Source organism: Rhipicephalus microplus, chromosome 4 (genome assembly GCF_043290135.1).
Source record: "Rhipicephalus microplus isolate Deutch F79 chromosome 4, USDA_Rmic, whole genome shotgun sequence".
Lineage (NCBI taxonomy): Eukaryota > Metazoa > Arthropoda > Arachnida > Ixodida > Ixodidae > Rhipicephalus > Rhipicephalus microplus.
This window is the reverse complement of record NC_134703.1, coordinates 40,893,790-40,909,122: the sequence shown is the minus strand read 5'-3', so window position 1 is coordinate 40,909,122 and position 15,333 is coordinate 40,893,790. Positions and strand designations below refer to the sequence as shown.

The 15,333-nt window shown below is 47.8% G+C and overlaps 1 protein-coding gene across 6 annotated transcripts in view; it reads right to left on the bottom strand.

The window, feature by feature from the left end:
- cpo (RNA-binding protein) overlaps positions 1–14,633 on the bottom strand; it is a 167,247-nt gene extending 152,614 nt beyond the window's left edge. For 2 of the 6 annotated variants that reach the window (XM_075892608.1, XM_075892611.1), the window contains exon 1: positions 14,121–14,629. In XM_075892608.1, the coding sequence (XP_075748723.1) occupies positions 14,121–14,198 (78 nt within the window). In that variant the 5' untranslated portion in view covers positions 14,199–14,629. Of the gene's footprint in view, positions 1–14,120 lie in introns of all 6 variants that reach the window. The other 4 variants (XR_012894878.1, XM_075892610.1, XM_075892613.1 and 1 more) reach the window with 4 other exon arrangements.
- Between the last annotated feature and the right edge of the window lie 700 nt (positions 14,634–15,333).

The following is a 15,333-nucleotide window of genomic DNA, read 5'->3' as shown; positions in this document are numbered from 1 at the left end:
GGTCAATTGTTGAGTAGCCTGTTCGAAATCCTGCTTGTTCCTTTGGTTGATTGAATTCTAATGTTTTCTTTACTCTGTTAGCAATTACCTTTGTAAATAGCTTGTATACTACAGAGAGCAAGCTGATCGGCCTGTAATTCTTCAAGTCCTTGTCATCTCCTTTCTTATGTATTAAGATGATGTTAGCGTTCTTCCAAGACTCTGGTACTCTTCCCGCCAGGAGACACCTCGTAAACAGGGTGGCTAGTTTTTCTAACACAATCTGTCCTCCATCTTTCAGCAGATCTGATGTTACCTGATCCTCACCAGCAGCTTTGCCCCTTTGCATGCTCTCCAAAGCTTTTCTGACTTCTTCTATCATTACTGGTGGGGTGTAATCTGGGTTACTGCTAGTTCTTATAGTATTAAGGTCGTGGTTGTCTCGGCTACTGTACAGATCCCTGTAAAACTCCTCCGCTATCTTAACTATCCTATCCATATTGGTAGTTATTTTGCCTTCTTTGTCCCTTAGTGTATACATCTGACTTTTGCCTATCCCAAGTTTCCTCTTCAATGCTTTGACACTTCCTCCGTTTTTCAGAGCATGTTCAATTCTCTCCATGTTATACCTTCTTACATCGCATACTTTACGTCTATTAATCAACTTCGAAAGCTCTGCCAGTTCTATTTTGTCTGTTGTACTTGACACTTTCATGATTTGACGCTTCTTAATTAGGTTCTTCGTTTCCTGTGAAAGCTTGCCAGTGTCCTGTCTAACTACCCTGCCTCCAACTTCTACTGCACACTCCATAATGATACTCGTCAGATTATCATTCATTGTATCTACGCTAAGGTTGGTTTCCTCACTGAGAGCCGAGTACCTGTTCTGCAGTGACACTCTGAATTCCTGTACTTTCCCTCTCAGTGCTAGCTGATTGATTGGCTTCTTGCGTATCAAGTTCTGTCGTTCCTTCTTCAAGTCTAGGCGAATTCGAGACCGTACCATTCTATGGTCACTGCATCGTACCTTGCCAATCACTTCCACATCCTGCACGATTCCAGGGTGTGCACTCATTATAAAGTCTATTTCGTTCTTATTTTCGCCATTAGGGCTCCTCCATGTCCACTTGCGGTTTTCTCGTTTTCGGTAGAAGGTATTCAAAATCCGTAAATTATTGCGTTCTGCGAATTCTACTAGTAGCTCTCCTCTGGCGTTTCTAGTACCGATGCCATAATCTCCTACGTATAAAGCGTCTTAAAGATGCTTTACCAACTGAGCTTAAAGCGACGGCAGCCACTTTCCCATCCGCTTCATAGCGCTGGTGCAGTTCTGGAAGTTTCAGCTTCCGCCATTCGTTTAGGTTGCGCCTAACCAAAGAAACGAGCCCTCAGTGAATCCCTACAACATTAAATACGAATGTTCTACGTGCTAAACTTAATATACGGCTCGAACCCAGATGCCAGAAGAAAACTGATAACATTTAAAGCCAGGCCCGTAGCCAGAATTTTTTTCTGGGGGAAGGGGGAGCATTTGTTGAAAATTTTGAAAACCACCTATTTCCATTGTATATTCTGGATAAAACACCCCCCTGCATCCAAAATTCGGGAAGAGGGGGCTTCCCCCCCCCCCTCCCGGCTACGGCCTTCTTTTGAAAAATAAACGACAAATACCTACCAATCAAAGAATTCTTGACACCCCTAGCCCTAAAGAATTTAAACTCTCTTCCAATTTTATTTGTTACGAGGTTCTGTAAAAAGATGTCATAAGTCTTGTAGTCGCACGCAAAAGTGCGACCAGTACTTTTTATATGTGTAAGCTATATAATCGATAAGAGTGAAATCTTTTGTTTCCTTCATGCAATTATAGGTGAAGAATGGGTTTTCTTTGTATCGGCAGCTTCTCATAACGGCGCGGTTACGAGTTCATATCAATAAATTGTCTCGCGGTCTAAACTGTCAGCCACGTGATGTACCAGCTTAATCGACGATACTCCACGTAAATACGAAGGCCAAATTTCCTACTTAGCGGTTCCCTTGTCAACTGCTGTAATGAGCCTGTATACGTCACCTTCTCTCGAAATCCCGCCCGCATGTCACCCGAGTCGGTGCCCTCGACGAGAAGCGGCTTGTATTCACTCAAACGCTATTCCAGCAGGGCTTTCGGAGCACTTGCGACAGCGGGGAAACCCGCATAACTCAGCGCAACGCAAGCACTCAGTGACTGTGAAGTAGAAAGTGTTTAACCTCAATTATGGTACATCTATCTATCTATCTATCTATCTATCTATCTATCTATCTATCTATCTATCTATCTATCTATCTATCTATCTATCTATCTATCTATCTAGTTCAACCCTTCCAACTTGACAAATTGGCAAGCATATGAAAATGAATGTCACAGAAGGTAAAATAAATAAAAAACGGTTGTACGGCATTGTCTTCTGTACAAAAATTGGAGCGTCATTGAAACGAGCAGCAGGACCAGAAAAATAGCCATTACAACTTTTTCTATAATTTTGCGAAAGCTGAATATATCTTATGAAGCACACTTGTGTATAAGACTGGCGGAACCACGATGCATACAGCAGGAAAATAGACATTCGAGCCACCTCTCCATATGTACCCAGCAAATACGTGAAGTCTCATTGAATGAATAGCTTGAACGCCCCTTTGTAAATTCATTGGTGCTATTCGATTGAACGGAAGCGCCGATTTCTCCGCTCACCAGCTCACAACAGTGCTCAGCCCTCCATTTTGATCTTTGTCATGCTTTATTCTTTTGTGGGTCATCTCTAAAGCTCGACAGTGGTAATATCGCGCGCGTTTTGACTGCATGAACTGTTCGGAGTGTTTGCTGTTACTTTTAAAAGCCACATCTGCACTTTTAATCCGTGCCTGCAGCGAAGGACAATACCGATGCTCCACGTCCCGGCCTGCGGAGATGAACATACGCGCTGACAGGGGTCGCTCGTCGACGCAACGATCGGTTTCGTGCAGAGACGCGTGAGTAAATTTTTGAAGCACGCACGCCGCGAGACAGACGTCGTCCTGGCAACGGTGGTAGTGGCACCGGCGTCGCTTTGCACGTCGACAGATGTATATACGCGTACCGTCGCACATCAGGGCCACTGCACCGCCCCGATTCGACGCGGTGGGCGCCACAGCCGTCGCGTTGAGGCCGTCAGCGATGCGTCACTTCCGAATGTTGTTTAAAGGAGGGAAAGGATGTAAGAGGGGGTGGGGGACTACACGGTGAACTACGCAACCGGGAACAGTCTCCGTCGAGCCGTAGTCCTGGCATTCCTCGACCATCTGTGGATACGCACGCGCCATGTCCATCGCTGGTGCCAGTGGACAATTTCGACCAGGGTCGAAGGACTGCGTCACAGTAGGAGGACAGGCGTCGGCGGCGACGCTGTGTGTGTATACTCGAAGCTCGCTTGGCTGCGCCGACGACGAGTGGTCCCGAGAGCACGGAGACTGCTCCTGGGGCGACGTCGCTGTGCGAACCGTCGGTGCGCGTCGACCCAAGCAGAGAAGGCCCGTGGAGAGCGTATACGGTGTTGGGATTACACTGTGCTCTCGCCCCGACCTCCCTTCGTGGGGCCCCTGCGTGCGCATTCTAATATCTACGACGCATTGTGGGGCCGCGGAACAAAGATGCCACGGGGTGTCACGCAGCCGCGAAACCGGCGCTCCGAAACGGCTGGCCGCTCGCGCAGAGGACAAATAAATAACGATGCCACCGTTGACGAGCGAATAAATGCAGCAACGGCAGGGGCGGGAGTGCGGCACGCAGGGAAAAAAAATATAGTAATATCCAATAAAAGGACACAAGCAAAAGGCTGCCAGTGACACAAAGGGGAGTCCGGAAATTGCAGCGATGCAGCCTTTTGTTTGCCGCTTTGGGACACGAGCGGAGCAGCCGTGCCACTGCTGCTTCTGCTGCCGGCCTTTCGGTGCGCGCCAAGCCGCAGTCGAGGCTGCCGCCAGGGCTGCCGATTCGATGGGCCACGTAGGTCTCCGAAAATGTTTTGCTAATATGGCGCACTATATATATGCTTCGCAGTGATCAGCGAGCGCGACCACTTATCGCCCGCTTTTGATGTAGCCGGCAATGCCCATATGAGATGGCTGTTCGCGGATGGGAACTTTGACCGAAGGTGTTTCGTGCTATGTAGCAGCGCATTGATAAGTATTGGAAAAAAGATGGAAAAGTTACGCTGAAATAAATACATGTTGAGAGGTATGGGGTGGAGGAGTGGAGTATTCAGCGTTTCAGCAAGACATGTACCACTGCTTTGAACTGACTTAGTTAGATCCAGCCTCAATTGCTCTTTGAAATGCCTTCTCAACTTTATTGGCTTAGACGACCCTCCCTAAAGTGATTTGCCATTTTACATTGCCTGACTAAACGTAGATGATAGAGGGACTGCTGACAGCTGGCGTTTAGCAAGTATCCCTATTTCTAGCGTAAATAAAGCAACGCTAAAAAGCGTCAATCGTAATTTATACCAGTGAGATATTCTTTCAAGATACTGTATTTCATCATGTGACGTGAAAACGAATACAGAAAGCGAAGGCCTAACCACTTCTGAACTTCGTGCCCAAACGTCTGAGGCAGTAGGTCGCTGTTACGTCACGGATTTTAAGAGAACACTTCATATGAAGGCCACGTCATGGCTATCTCAACGTTATCAAAACTTGCTAAACCCAGCCTTTGTCTAGTTTAATGTGCAATAGATGCCCACGTTAGCGATAAAAAAATAATTAGGAGCGCCCAAGTGGATGGCCTCAGAATTCGTGATGCCACAGTGAGCTGTTGCGGGAACATCAGTATGGGTGTCACCACATGTATTTCATTACTGTTCCGTTTTTAGATAACTAAAGTCCACATCACGGAAAGAGCAATATTATTAGTGTTGTATACAGAACTACTCTGTATTCAACTTACGTAGTATTCTTTAGTGCTACTTTCAAAGGTCTTTTCGTGATATGCTATAACGCATTGCCTTTCTCCGATTATCAGGGTGCCATCCACTTTGCATTGTTCGCAACACGTCGGGAGCTGATATAACTCAGCAAGGTTGCGGATTAAAGAAAACCTCCAGAGCTTTATGCATAAAATTTCGGTCAATCTATACAATGTGTCTTTCTCAATAAGTTCAAACCGTTTCAAAAATCGCGAGAGGACACCAGGACCACATGCACGCACGCACGCGCGCACACACACACACACACACACACACACACACACACACACACATGCACATGCACACGCACATGCACACGCACACGCGCACACACACACACACACACACACACACACACACACACGAGCACGGATAGACGGACTGACTGCTGGCAACCCTGTTTTAATTATCTTAGTTAGATGCTATCAGGCGGTAAATTTTGTTGACATATGAATCGTTTTGTTGAGTCTTTTCGATGAACTTATGAAGTAAATTCGTTTTATTCAGGTAGAACTAAACGAACATCACAAAGGTATGCGGAGAATCTTGAACATGCAGTCAAGTACAGAAACTGCCTCCTTGTTTCTATTGATTTCGCTTGACATACAGTTTCGTTAATAAGTTATCTCTAAACTGAACAGACGGGCGGAAAAACGCACGCGTAATGTTTTGCCTTTGCTTGCATCGATTCATGGCCCCTTCCCCACTTAGTTGCGCGTGATCTGGTGGTAACAAAGACCGTAGGAAGACAGCGGCCACGCGTCACGCTTGTGTTATCTTCGCGAGCGACTCGGCGGAGCAGAAGGGGCCTCGAGTTATGGCTCGAGCCGTTGGCCGAAGTGACGCAGCTGTCGCGCAGTGAACGCGCTTTGTCGGCACTTTCTCCGCCACGCGCCCTCGTGGACCACCAGCTGCTCTCAACAACCACTGCGTCCCCCCTCGCCCTTCCTCCCTCACTCAGCCATTCGCGATTTTTCAACCCCGAAGTCTTCGTCCTCCTTTCTCTTTTACGGTCCTCCTCTGCGAAGAGGTGAACCAGCAGCTATTCTTCCCGAGTGACAATGGCCGCTATTGGGGATTTTGCGCGACCCTCAAGCAGCACTTCCGCGTTGAGCGCGAAGCATCGTGTGCGTACGAACCACCCGACAAGAACGACGTCCAACCGACTCCGACAACCTTCCAACGAGTTTCAAGCTTCCAACAGACCAACATGACATCTTTCAGACGTCCATTGAGTGGATTCGATCAACTGCTCGTCACTTCCGTTTCTTACTTGTCTGTTATCTTCCACCCCAATTGTAGGGTATCCAACCGAGTCAAAGCTCTGTCAACGTCTCTCGATCTTCGTCTCTTGTCAACATCTCTCGATCACACGTCTCTCGATCTTCGACCTCCATGCAGAGCATATGACATGCCCTCGCGATCTCTGACGACAGCGCAGCTCTGGCCGACTGGGTTGGTCCTACGCCACCTCCTGCCACCGGTCCCCTACGACGACGTCGGCGCAGCTCTGGCCGACTGGATTAGCTCTACGCCATCTCCTGTCGCCGACAAGAGCTCTCGCAAGTGGTGTCCCGTCCTCGGACTCCTGTGACCACGTTTCCATCTTTAATATCTCTCTTATGTCGTGGCCCGCTGTCCTAGCGCATCACTATCTCTATATATACCTTTAATCCTATCCTCTTAATCCCTCCTGACCCCTATCCCTTGTGAGCCACGGTTGAGGTGTCGCGCGCTGATGCAGACAGTTACGGGGCTCACTTTTTTCTTCTTTTCCCTTTTATAACCACAATCTCTGGTCGAATCTTTAAGTGCGCAATTACGACAGACTGATTCATACGTTCAAACACACTATGCACTTCTGTGGGTGTGTCAAACCTATACAGTAATCAGGTGAAGCTGCATGAAAGACTCAAAAAGATGATGCTTTTCGAATGCTGCTGCGTCCAAGTGATTTTCCTAACCCGCTTCGTTGGTCACGTTTTTCATGGAGGCGAAAATGCTTGCGGCCCATGTACTTAGATTTAGGAGCACGTTAAAAAGCCCCAGTTCATCGAAATTTTCGCAGCCCACCCTTATGTCGTCTCTCACAATCGTCCCGTGGTTTCGGGACGTCAAACATCGACATTTATTACTTTCACTACCGTCGTGAGCGTTTCACTTGTGTGTGGCGTGAACCACCACGCCAGAATAAAATGTGGTAAAGTAAAATAAAAAAGTACACGATGTACTTCCCATTTCGCGTTCCCTGGCTTGTTTGGCATTGGCGGGAGTCCACCATAGGGTGCCAGAGTTTATGCCTAGAAACTAAAAGTGCTCTATCCCCCAACATTACTAAACGACCGATACCCAGACCGATTTCCCTCTTCACGCAAACTCTGCTACAAACCAGGCGATTTCCTCCACGTCTTCCTTACATTTCCCACCTTCTCACATCCCCCGTCACCGCCTCTGGCAGTGTCTTAGTGAGATACAAGCCCATAGCTAAGAAGGAGGATGAAGGAGAAGTCGGGCCCCTCCCCCTCCCGAAATATGAGTGGAAGGGGGAGTTTTACCGAGGAAAAAAAGACTATAGGCGTTTTTCAAGGCATTCAACAAGGTTTTCTCACCTCCCCTTCCCCTCAGAGGGAGAGGAAGGGCGCCCATGTGACATTCAGGAAGCTGGGCTTTTGCGTAGACTCACAGGCAATAAAATTTTCTAGTTTCTACCACCAATTGGGTGTGTTTGGCAATAAAATATCTTGTTTTTCGGAAGCGCTCAGAGTTATGTGACATGGTATTGAAATTTCTGATGAAGGACTACCGATTCTCGGGGCTTTATTAGAGCGGCAGTTGACGACACTGCCATGACATGGGATGCCGTGGCCATTCCAGAGGACAATGACGACGAAGAACGAAGGCTCTGGTGGACAGAAGCAAATGAACGAAATAAAAAAAAAGGAGGCAAAGAAGAGCGTCGGTCGAGCTAATGTATATACGTGATTCCGCCATAAAATCAGCAACACAAGTCACTTTGGGGAAGAATAATAATCAGTTATCATCTAGCCTCTTACTCGTGACTACCTGTTTTTTTTTGCCCTATTTTATTTTTTGTCGTTTGTATATGAATAGAGTACAAGTAATTAAACCTGTGAACGAAATGCTCAGGAAGCGTCATCACGATCATTCGACATAACCTTGGACGAAGCGATGAAGTTACCACTCTCGCCTTCCGTGAAGCTTTGCTTCAGGTCATGTCACTTCAACCACCTTGAACTCGACTTCTATAAACGACCCTGAAGACACTGCTGCCGCGTAAAAACATAATAAAAAGTAAAGCTTAGTTAGAAAGCGCAGTGTTGTCAGTTCCGGCAGCCTCGATCCCTAACATGCAGATTCCAGAACAGCACTGCCTCCCATGGAAGCAATGCAGCCCGGAATGCGGGAAAACGTACTCTGCACAGCGGTTTCCGCCAAGCGTGCGTGACAACTCCACTTGTATCGAAATCAAGCCCCATTCGCCAAAACAGTTCACTTTCCGGCGCGATGGCCGTTCGTTATAACCCAGTCGGTTGCAACGCGTTCTCCCAAAGGAGGAACATTCAGCCGAATATTAATATCAATGAAGCCTACTTCTTCCTGAATGTACATAATCGGATGGCTAGGTCAGACGGTAATTGATTTAGATTACACAGAGGTATCCTGCCTTTAATTAATGAAAGTAATATTAAAGTACTAGATCCGTTCGTTCGCACGAGTATACATTGACTTAATCTATATACTTTCATCAACTGCCTTTACGTATATCGGTGTCACACGGGCATTTTTGATCTCGATCAGACCCAATCAAGATCAAGACGATTGCGAACTGGCTCTCAGATCACGTCAGTGCCAAGCCCAATCCGGAAAAGTTTGGATTGTGTAGCAGAGACGACTGCTGACTGCGATCAACGGTGCCCGTGTGATACCGGTATTACACAGACCCAAAACTTACTCGAAATAATTTGGTAATATTATGCTCTTGGTGACCTGAATGTAGGTTGAAATCTCTTATAGGTTTGTTTTTTGCTACCATGCACTTCACTTTCATTTCAAAAGTCGGCCCAGTAGAAAACCACTCTGAAACATATCACAAAACGTTGTGCCGCTTCATCATGTATGAGGTCTCTCCTTGTTGTTGGTACTTAAAGTGTAGAAATGTAATCTATTGTTGGGGTGTTACGCTCCAAAGCAATCAACGATATGACTATGAGGTAAGCCGAAGTGGAGGGCTTCACGAATTTCGGCCATTTGGTGTTCTTTGACTTGGACAAACGACCTCAATTAAGCTTGTCGCCTCCATCGAAATGCAGCCACCACGACCGGAATTCGATCCCGCAACCTTTGCTAGAAAATGTAGAATACTCTTAAAATTCATGGGGATGCAGCGCTGCACAATAAGCTCCACTTATCTGTTTAACTTCATTCAATTTGGCACTGCCTCTAGGGCTAGGAAAGGGAAACCTTGATATATCGAGCTACTTGAAGCAATGTAAGTCTGTATATAGGCTTCATGCGCTAACTTAATTGCATTGGCCGAAGCGTGTGACGCCGCATGCGTTCTTGAGCTCCAAGCTGTTCTCATTTTTAGCTGAAAGTGATCTATGCGGCGCTGTTGGTACACACAAAAATGTCGCAGCACTTGGTGCGAGAGTCATTTAGAGTGAATCGAGACCGGTATACTCGTTGCGAAACAGCCAGACGTACACACTCCACTTCGAAAAACAAAATTCTTTTGTTCGAGATGTTGACGATGTCAGTCAAAAGAGTGACACGTGGCTGGGATTCAATCTAAAATTGGCCACCCGCTGTGCGAGACAGATCAGAGCATGGCACTCACTGTTTTCTTCTTTTTTTTCTGTGCGCATGACAGAGCAACATGGCATCCGCTATCAATGAAGAACGAGAGAAGCGTGACAGAAAAATGACGCCGTACAATTTGCCGCACATACAAGTACATTCTGGCGAGTACTTTGCCATGATATGATATAGACTTTTTCGTCTATAACGCTGCAAAATTATCAACATGAATTATGCTTTAGAAATTCAGCAGCCCTCGTCCAAAAGGACAAATGGGGGCAGGCGAAGCTTTGCGTCTGTATGCCGGACTTCTCTTCCTTTCTTTGTCCCTGCAGCATTGCGTAATGCTCCCGCCCAACTGTTTTCTGCAGCCTCCATGCCAGAAATTGGACCTCCATGCACAGGCCTAGCAGCGCGACACTTCACTTGCTACAGACAACTACGACAATCATGCGATCATATACAGGCAACAATGTAATGCGGCAACGTGAAGTAAGGAGTTACGCAGATAAAAGATCAAACTACCATATCAGAAACGGCTGATTACCGACATGCCCACGATTAAGAGGTCATCATTTATTGGGAAACGACGCGTATTTGTACGCGTGTGACCAGGAATTTTTGAGGGACGCGTTTTTATAGATATAACGTTGCATTTTTAATTTCCCTTTGTAATGTTTTCACATAAAGAAAGACTGAATATGGCCGGCCTGATATTGGTAGGCTGATGTGTCGATGCACTGGCAGAAATGGCATGCCAACATGTAAATATGCAAAATGTACATATTCATGTTTTATTTGTGTCTCTTGTTTACCTTGAAATATTTTTTGTGGTTGTGTTTGTGTGAACCATCGAATGTACATGTTCTTTCAACGTCATCTCATATTCATGTTCATGTGAATGACGTCTGTTTTGTCATCATCGTTAGAGTATGTCTACGAAGAAAATGTTCTCTTGAGTTTTATTGACGTTTGTGACAATAAATTTTTTCTAACATGTTCTCGTCCGCTAGAAATAAGCAATGATTATCTGATGGTTGTTCGCTCTCTCAAAGTACAGTACTAACTCAAAATCGTTCAACACTCTTTCTAAACACACATGTACCTTGGATCCTTAATAATATTTCAACACAACTTTATCAAGTATAAGGCCCGGTGGGGGGTACCAAGTATTCTAAATCATTAACTGTTTTTTTAACACACTTCGCCACTTCTGCATTCATCCTGTGTGCAAAGCAAAGATGGCAATCCAAGGCAAGCCAATTCCGATGGGCCGTCAGTCAGTGGTGCCAGCTGCTCAGATGAATTCACAGTTGTTTGGGAACCCGCGGGCGTCAAATATTTAGTTCCTTCCCATAAAGACGTGGGAGCGCAGCACAAAGAAACAAGCGCAGCCGCAGTCCTGCACGGTGGGAATGCATAAATAACTCAGAACTATCAACCTGGAATGCCGTTTGAGCGAACGATCAAATATATCGAGGTTGTCAAGCGCCACTCGCGAGCTGGAATTCTGGGGGGTTTTGTTGCCGAAAATACGACACGGTTATGATGCCTGCCTCTGTGTAGGATTACAAATGATAGATATGTGGGGTTTAACGTCCCAAAACCACCATATGGTTATGAAAGACGCCGTAGTAGAGGGCTCCGGAAATTTTGACCACCTGTGGTTCTATAACGTGCTCCCAAATCTGAACACACGGGCCTACAACATTTCCGCCTCCATCGGAAATGCAGCCGCTACAGCCGGGATTCGATTCCGCGACCTGCGGGTCAGCAGCCGAGTACCTTAGCCACTAGACCACCGCGGAGGGGCTGGATTACAAGTGTACTTTGAAAACTTAGTGAGCTTCTGCGCAGCAAACTTAAAGGACATGAAAGTGAAACGCTAGACCAGGTTATATTCATAGATAATTTTTTATCCATCATTAGTTTCACCACCACGTGTTAAAGCTGCAAGAAAAAATTGAGGTCGAATAAGGTTATTTTTTTTTTAATTCCACGCCAATATTTCAGCATCTGAATGTAGAGTTTACGTTACAGACTTCGAAGTCCTTCTTTCGTTCCGCATTTGACCTCATTAGCTGAATTGAATATGTTGAGTACGCCGTATAAGACAAAACCGCTTTTAACGATGAAGAATTGTGAGAGCTAAAATTACGATGATTTGTGGCGTTATAGTATACTGTACTTGCGCTATAGTCGCCTCAAGAGAGCTTGCGACGGACTCTAGAGAGGCCACTTGTACAGCTTTCGCTGTGGCATGTCCTGATTGTTCCCCTCAAGCCTTGTGGGCTTTTTCACGGGGCAGTTAGATATATACGGGGCAGTGCACACCCCTTGCTAATGGATCGTCTCTTGCCTAAAATCTCAGTGGCGTCTGTTCAAGAGCTCCAGCACCTTGTCTGTGGTTATTCAGGGGTCAGAGACGAAGTAAAATGCGAATGTCCTATGATGAAACCACCAAGCATGTCTTGTCTGAGAACAACTTAGCAGTACTTATGTGGACATCTTGATAAAGCTGTATAATGCTCACTTCAATTCCACATAGTTGTTCCAAGCTTTGGAACCGCATGGTGAGCTTCTTTTTTTCTATACCAGGGTCAAATCTTGAAATTATCTGCGACTGGCGGCCACATCCTAATGATTGTGCCAGAAACGCGCTGAGCAGGTATACCATCGGGGTCCTCAACTTCAGGCTGCCTTAAAGTGGCCCTCTCACACTTTTCACGACCTCTTCGTTTTTCGTGTGTTTCTAGCTGGTTTCGTACACACTGAAGGCTTCAAAGATAAGTGCTGCAAGAACGGCAGTGATAGGGGCACGCACTGCTAAGTTATTCTGCGTAGAGATAGCAAAATACATGCATGCTTACCCTCAACTCGATTTTCGCGGGCTCATCTGACCAAGTTTTCCTCACCCGGTGACGTCGGAAGGCTGCCCAATGAAATGAATTGAAAGCCCTATACCGTACAGGAAGCTTCCATGCCATATTGCCCGTTATGTCCAACGTATTGCGGACGCCATTGCGATGGTAACAAATAATGTGGTAATTGAAGGAACGACATAGGGCGAAACGAGGCAGCTCGCGAACGCTTCTATAATGTTTTGTAGCTTTACTGATCTCTCTTTTTTCGATGGCGTCTACATATATTATGCTCTTCCGTTTTTTTTTTTCTTTTAGTTTTTTCTAACGAGGCATGGAGCGTCCCCGCAGCACGTTTCTTAGCACCGTGGCGTTCGGCGCACTCTTTGGCCGGATTTGCAGTATTCAAGCTGGAAAAGTCGGAGAGCTTTATTTTATTGCGCGCTCATTGAAAAACCATGCTAAATAAAAAAAAATCCAATAGTAATGCTTGTTTTGATGCAATGCCGCGATCACATCTAACGCTACATTTATCCAATCACAGCTTTGCGCCTTCCGTTGTGATTACCGCTCGCAATAGTTTTGGCGAGTTCCACTACAAGTTATGCAGTCAGCACCGATGTTTTCAAGCGTTATAGGGCCCCTTTAGCGTCACAAGCGTGGCAACCAACTTTCTCCGTAAACAGCCGTAAGTTCCCCTCACAAGTCCAGGTACAGCATTGAAGACAGTTCATCAAGTATAGCTGCTTGTATGTCCAGCGTCCGGCATGGACCTCCGGATAACTGCGGGCAGAAACGCTGTGCGAGATTTACATGCCCGTCGCTTTAAACACGGAAGCTCTGTCATCGCACTTGTCCACGCGCTGACTTAAGCCAGTACTGTTGCAAACCCGTTAACGTACTTCTTTTGCAAAGGCTACGAAGACATCAGCCTTCATCAAGTGCACAGCAGGGCTGTGAAGGAGGCTCGGTGATGAGACTGGTGACCTTAATGGCAAGAAACGTGACGCCTGTTTTTGACAAGCATCGTGTAGCTTGAGGTACAAAGATATCACGCTAATGGTGTCTCTATTCTATTCCAGAACCATGCACCGATCGAGACCCGCAAGAGACAATGCGTTTTCAAATTCGCCATGCCAAATAGCTTCTTCAAAGCGGTAAACGTAAGCACACGCGAAATCAGTACGCGACAAATCCGTATGCGAAACCTTTGCTAAATGAGCATACAGCGGCGCCGGCAAAGAATAGGGCAACTATGGCAACGGCGCTTTCAGGCAGACGGCAGATGTTGTCTTGCATAAATATATAAGTATACCCTCCGACAACAGCTGACATATAGAAAGGTGAAACACAAATAAAAAAAAGCCAAGCTGCGTCTGCTCTGCTCGATCGCTGGTGGCGCCATTGTCAGGCTTTCTGAAGAGGAGCACGCGGCTATCACCTCGTGCATTTAAATGCGCGCGCGTGGCGGAACGTGTGCGCGACTCACCTCTTCTTCGGCGACCGTGTTGACGGAATCCATGCTCTGGCTCAGAGTCATCGAGCTCTCGGTGTTGGCCACGGACATGGGGGACGACGTGGTGCGCCGCTGTGCTCGCCTCTCGTAATCCGGCCGTGTGTCGTCGTGGTCTCGTGCGGCGGCGTTCTTCTAGCTAGGCCTAACTGCGCGCATGGGGAGACGCGCCTCGATGGGCAACGAAGGCAGCAGCACAGCGTCGTGGGGCGCGAGCGCGCGCGCGCGGCGGCTCAGGGGCCGGGGTCTGCTTGTCGCTGGAGGCGCGCACACCTGCGGCTGACGTGCCTTGCGCTTTCACGAGTCCGCCCGCGCCGACGGCAACTCTCCTCGGATGCTCTCCTCGCAACAACTGCTAGCCGCCGGCTTCTCGCTCGCCGCCCATGTGCCCAGCGTCGCTGTTCGCTGGGCCGTGGCTTGCGCCTTTCGTAATATTTTTTTTGTTGTTTCTTATTGTTGCCTCATTCTTCGCCTTCTTTAATTCACGTCATCCCCCCTCTTCCAAAAACCCCCACCGTAGCCTAACCCTCCCTCCAAGGGCGCACCTTTGTGGTGCGCCCCACCTGACGTCACCGGGCCGAGCGGACCAATGACGTCGCGCCAGGAGAGGAGGCCGCGCACACCTGGACGGAGGTAGGGGCAGGTATATGGGCGCCGCCGCAGAGAGGGGGGAGGTGTGTGCGTGCGCTCGGGACAGACGGCCGAACCTCCCCTCCGCTATTGATTCCCGCCAGTCGACCACCTGCCCTGCTTCGCTGCTGTCGCGTGCAGCTCCTCGCTTTGCGAACGCGTGTCCCTTCTTCGCAAGCCGTGGTCGCAGCATTTCGCCATCAATGCTGCTGCCTCCCCCCCAATGCCACCGCCGTGGCTGGCCCCCCCTCTCGGAGCCGGCGAACTCGCGACGTGGCCGAAGGCTTTGGCCCCGACCACAAGGCCGATATCCTACACGACGGCACGCGCGTGCCCAGATGACTGCGGAAAACGAGAGGCACGCCTGTACACCGATGTCTGCCGCGTACGGAACACGCGTACGACGACAGAACGACGCCGTCTCATCGGCAACGGGAGACGACAAACGAGGTGGAACGGACCGCGTAATGCGCGGCATGATAGCGTTACGCGAACAGCGTTTGAGGAAAGCTTCAGATCTGGCGTAAGGAGCAGTCACAATCACTTCTAATGGATGCTG